The following is a 6,000-nucleotide window of genomic DNA, read 5'->3' on the forward strand; positions in this document are numbered from 1 at the left end:
AGAGCGGCTACAGTCTCCACCCCCCTCCGCTCCTTCAAGTTACGCTGGACTGTCCGAATATTCGCCAATTTCCAAGTATGCGGGTTACTTAAGCTTTACTGTTAAAGATGACTGCATGAAGCAAATTTCTGTCTTCTGATTTCAGAAATGTTCCTCTCATTTACTTAAATTACTTTGCTTGCAATATCTGTAAAGAGAAAACAGATATACAATGAAAATTTAGAAAATGTTCAGAATTTAGATTTAAATTATTTAAATATCGATATTACTGGAAAAATAAATTGTATTTATTATTAGGTTCCAAGCGAATACAATAAATATGCCTTATTATTATTTATTTTCTCTATTTTGAACTGAAATTTCATCATTAAATCTTGTAATATAGTTTAGTTCTTCATAGTTTTTTTTCTCTCATTGTAAACTAGTTCTGTAAATTGAACTATTATTTAAAATTTAAAAAAAAGAAAAAAAAAAAAAAAGTAATTATTTTCCATGGTTGAGGTAATGCTTATTCTCTCTTAATAAGTACTTCATTTCTCATATTTTAAATTGCAAGTCTAATTTTTAAGGTTATGCAGTTGTGTATGATGTAATTAGACAGGTGCTTATTTTTTTTCTTAAAATGTGCTAGAAAAGTGCTTATAGGTGCTTATTTTTTTAACTAAAATGTGGCTATGAACCCTGTTACATAAACCTGAATGCTTACACAGGTTGATTTTCTATTGATCAGACATAAAGCTGAATATCCATGCAACTTTGTTGAGATCCTGTGAAGAGAAAGTCTATTAAAATGAAAACAATATCGGACAGCACTTATAAAACGGATTTGGAAAAAATGGAAAAATAAGTAACTTCTTCGCTTATGCTCGTTTCATCATTACACCAGAAACTAAGAAGAATGTTAAAATTAGTGATATAGTTTAAGGAATAGCTAAATGCGAGTTCCTCTGGGATTTATGTCGAATAATTCAAGTTTTGAAATGACATGATGGTCTTGTAGGATCATGTGTGGGGAAAACTGAAAAAGGAGACTGTAATTGATATACGTCCTGAATTATCAGACTGAAAAATGAAATAATTTAAAAACTTCTGCTTTTGCACGTGTAAAAAAATTGTATTCTAATGCCATAGTAATTTTTTTTGTAAATATATTGCAATCAGGCATATTAATTTTGCCTTAAAAGTGAGTGTTTTGTATAATTGATTGAAACTTTGTAATTTCAACCCAGGGGAGTGTTAAATCCCTTTGAAGGGAGATGGCACTGCCATTGCTACTGTTACAACAAAAATAATGCTTGTTAAGTTTATGATGCTTGATGATGGGTTCTAGGCCTTTTTTAAAATGGGCCCACCAGCGGCCGAGCGGTAACGTCGCTGAACACTGGTAGTTCAGTCCGAGGTTTGAATCCCGCGAACGGGCTGGCTGCATGGGTGTTTTCGTGGTTTTCCCCATGTGTAACGTGTATACGAGCCAGTTTCCCTTAAAAAGTCCTCCATGAAGGCATCCCTCCCTTAAGGCAGATAGCCCTCGAGTGCTTTGCCGTAATCTAATAAACTAAACCAAACTTTTTTTAAAATGAATAATTATTGTTGTGTTTATACTTCATATTCTTCTCTCAGTATTGCTATGAGCATCCTTATATCATTTTTTCCCCCAGTTTTCAAAACGAATATGCGCCTAACCTAATGTTTATAATTTCTTGATTCTCTGAAAAGTGATAAGTAAAGGGAAAGAAAATATCAGATTTGGGTCCAGGAATATGAAATATACCAGAAACACCAAGAAAAATTGTGGAAAGGGAAAACAATGTGTTAGAAACAAATCAGTGTAAATGAAGTCTAGAGCAGTGTTTTCCAACCTTTTTTATGCTATGCCCCAGCTAATCCTCTTTAAAATTCTTATGCTCCCCTGCTCCCCCTAGCATATACATAATTTTTAATATTCAAAAATTTAAATGTTCATGTAAACTTGAATGATGGGTTTTAGGAAGAAATATCTAAGCATTTAAATGTCCAAGTCTACTGTGAAAATTCTTTATAAAATATTTAAAATATACCATAGTTTAAAAACTTTTTTACATATACATCTGCTACATTATTCTTTATTTTTGGGAATAAAAAATAAAATTGCGACTTGAAGAAAGTTTGGAAATTTGAATATCCCTTGTCCTCTTAAACTCTGGACGAGTCCATTTTCGTATTGACCCTATAGAAAAAACAAAACATTTAATGAAGAGCTTATGTACATTATTTACATTATTGAAAGCACAAATATTCATATAATATAAATTTTCCCATCATAGGGCCAAGATTAATTTATCAAGAACAATTATTATAATTGTTCATTACCGCTATGCGGCCAAGAACAGATCATTTCAAGGCGTCGCCCTCAAGCTAACTAAAAGAGTATTACATTCCTTTTCTGCCGCCAGTCACGTGACCTAGTCGGCGACAGACGATAAAAAATAAAAGAAAAACTGAATCCATCGGAGGGAAAAAGAAATAATTTCAACAGACCCTCTTAACAATCAAATTGCCTCTGTGGGCTTGGACCCCCACCTTGGGAAACACTGAAGAAGTAAAGCACACCAAAGTAAAACTTAAAATTAGGCAAAACAGCAGTCTGTGTTTGGCATAGATTTTAATTAAAACTGTTAATATCAATCAAAATTTTTTTATTCTCCTCTTCTGAAGAATATAGGTCTGTACCTTTTCACCTTTGAACTTGACAGTTTTAATTAAAATCTATGCTAAACACAAGGTTGCCTAATTTAAAGTAACATTTGAGTATTTAATGCTTTAATATTCATATGTTTTTGCCTGTGGTGTTTATATCAAAGGCCGTGTATAGAATTCTTATTAATGTGTTATATTTTTATGCAATTAATTCTGTTTTATTCATGCCAGTAATGTCTTTTTTCTTAGCAGGATGAAAAAGAAGTCCAGCCAATTGATATTAGTCAAATACGTAGTGTGCGTGCTATTAGCAGCAGAGGTAGAAATATTCCTAAAGCATTTGAAATATTTACAAATGAGAAAACATTTGTTTTGAAAGCTAAAGACAGCAAAAATACTGAGCAGTGGGTACAGTGTCTGTCTATTGCAATGGCTCATTCTCATGCAAAAGATGTAGCTCATTAAAAATAAGCATATTTCAAAGTAAACTCATTGCTTTGTGATCTATTTATCAGTGCAGATATTTCAATTCTGTAGTTTGTAAATAATCTTTGGTAGTTTCCTTATATGATTTAATCATTATAAAAAATTAATCATGATTTTTGCAGATCATTTTAACTGTCTTTTCTAAACTCATTACCTGTTACCTTATGCAGTAGGTAATAAGAGTAGAAATGATATTAGAGGGTGGCCATTTAACCTTATTTTCTTGAATATTTATGCTAGACATATACTTCCAGTTACAGTCATTAAAAATGTGGTAGATATAATTGTATAAGAAGAGTTTTAGCTCTAGAAGATTGGAGTGTTCCAAAATAACAGAATTTCTATGTAGTTCCCCAAAAGCAAAGAAACTTAGAAATATAATATTCATTAATTATTCTTTGCCAAGTTAAATGTCATGGCTATGTAGTTTTTAAATGCCAAATATTCATGCTTAATGTATTCTTAGGCTAGATATGAATTTAATAAATGTTGTTTCACCCATGACAAAAACACTAATTACCCTAATGTTTGTTTTGTAGTATCTTCCTAAAATTTAGGAGAAATTTAATTTCGGTCATTAGTATGCACCGAAAAGCGATCCAAGAACTAAATTCAGGAATTTTCAACATAATGTTGTGGAACTTTTTATATTGAAACCTTATAAATTTTTTACTGTTCAGGGGTTTCTCTTCATAGAAGTCTTACAGAAAGTTTTTATAACAGAATACTCCCACTCAGTATCTTGAAACTACTTTTAAAATATTCTTGTTTATGATTTATATATATGTGCCATACTTTGAGAAATTCTAAGTGGAAGTAAATGCCTGGTATTACAGAAATAAATTCTGTAGATGCTTGAATGTCTCTTCTTTGGAAACATTTGCATAAGCCAGTTTATTATGGCACATAGAGATTTTGTCTCAAAATTACAGTAAAAATATGTTTAAAAAATTGTGTTTGTGTAATGTTATGAATGAAGTGCTTTTATCTGTTGTTAACATTGACCCAGTTTGCTATTTATATGTTCCATACTGAAACTGTTTTCTAAATATTTTAAGTTACATTGATGTAATATTACAACCAAAGTATCTTTAAACTGTTTGCTCTCAGTGGCAGCGAATGAAGTGTCTTAATAGGCACATGGTCTTGGAGTGCTGAATGTCGTTTTGTGCCTGAGGGTATTTTGTAATTAAACCTAACCTACAAAAGTAATTCTTATAAAATCTGCTTCTTATCAAAATAGTTGGATTTTTATTTGTTATTTAAATGTTGTTTTTACAATTTAAATGAAAAAATAAAAGATAAAATGCAATATTAGTAATAATGATTATATGTACATATATAAATTATTTCCATACAACAATAAAATAGGAAACTTAAAAATTACATCATCAGTGTGAGTTATATTGTATTGCCATATTTATATACTGAATTTTAAGTTGATCACAGTGTGTGAAACATTTCTAAGCTGTGAACATGCATTGTGAGCATCATGCATTTTACATTCATAGAACAAAATACTCTTAAATAACAAGGCAGACATTCCAGTCAAGTTTAACAGCATTCTGATATCATTTTTGTGCATTTAAAAATTTGAAATAAAATGTTCCGTTTCAGCATATCAAATAAAATGAAGTGGGTGTCACTGTTGACACTTCACTCCCATATCACAATTTATGGTGGACCTGTGGAGGAAAACAAGTGTATTATACATATCTAGTGTGATGGGAGTGAACAAGTTAATTTTATGTAGGATAATGATTTCTGTTATAATGATATTCAGTGCTCTTATTTAAGTTTTATACAGTGTTCATTTTCATGTGCATGGCAGATTATGTGAAAGTTTTCTTGTCACATACACTGGTTACATGTTACTAAAGATAATAAAGTACTTCATTATAAATTGCTTTTTAGAGGAAAGCCATGATAAAATTGGCATAATGCGTTTGTTCGTAACTCGTTTAGTAAGCTAATTCCCTACTCTTAAAATTATGAAATGTTTAAGGAACTAGGAATATTTATTTATAAGGAATTCATATAAATGCCATCTCATAGTTTAAAATTTCATTGTGCCTTAAGATTATTAATTTCTTAAAAGTGATATATCTGTGTGTATATATATATGTGTTTATATATATATTTGTAATTAAAGATTATACTTTAAGAAATGTATATATATTTTGTGTATTCTGAAGACATGTCATTTGCTGTCATAATTTGTATTCATGTTATTAAGTTCAAATCTAGAAGGACTTTTAACAAGGCTCATTGACTTAACTGAGTTCTGTAAGATAAATACTCTGCAGGGAATCATTATACATCCCTGAAATTTAGTCTTCCATGAATATTTATATTTTAAAGATGTATATTTATTGTTATGTACTTGTGATAATAGAAATATTTTAGTTAAAGGATAAGTTGTTTTGTAAAATTTAAGAGAATAATAAACAACTTACATTCATATGCAGTTTTTTCATCTTCTGTCAGTGTAATTTTAGTGATGATTATATACATATTTCCTTCCTTTTCTAGTGATGATCTTGGTTATGTTGCCAAACGAAAGTTATAAAAAACTGAAATTTTAAAGCTAGAAAAAAGCTCAAAAGCAATTAAAAACAAAAGTTTTAAACTGAAATTTTAAAAGTTTCTAGCAGATGTATTTCAGTTACTTTATTCAAGATGAAATATATTTAAATTTAAGTGACATTAAATCATATTCCAAATAGTGTTCTGTGCTCAATTCAAACTTTTATTTCAATTTTTAGCTTTATGTGTCCATCATCAATCAATATTACTGCATGGATATTGACAAATGCTAGTCTAAGTGCCTGAGATCAT

The 6,000-nt window shown here is 30.0% G+C and overlaps 1 protein-coding gene across 6 annotated transcripts in view; it reads left to right on the plus strand.

Moving 5' to 3' along the window:
* The window catches only part of melt (ventricular zone expressed PH domain-containing protein melted), a 210,095-nt gene extending 204,472 nt beyond the window's left edge, over positions 1-5,623 (plus strand). For 5 of the 6 annotated variants that reach the window (XM_085809519.1, XM_085809517.1, XM_085809518.1 and 2 more), the window contains one exon: positions 2,926-5,623. In XM_085809519.1, the coding sequence (XP_085665645.1) occupies positions 2,926-3,141 (216 nt within the window). In that variant the 3' untranslated portion in view covers positions 3,142-5,623. The remainder of the gene's footprint in view (positions 1-2,925) is intronic. The other variant, XM_085809521.1, reaches the window with a different exon arrangement.
* Positions 5,624-6,000: the final 377 nt, after the last annotated feature.

The sequence above is a fragment of the Stegodyphus dumicola genome, chromosome X2 (assembly GCF_044657685.1).
Source record: "Stegodyphus dumicola isolate Sdum_Otavi_A_Nest chromosome X2, ASM4465768v1".
Taxonomy (NCBI): domain Eukaryota; kingdom Metazoa; phylum Arthropoda; class Arachnida; order Araneae; family Eresidae; genus Stegodyphus; species Stegodyphus dumicola.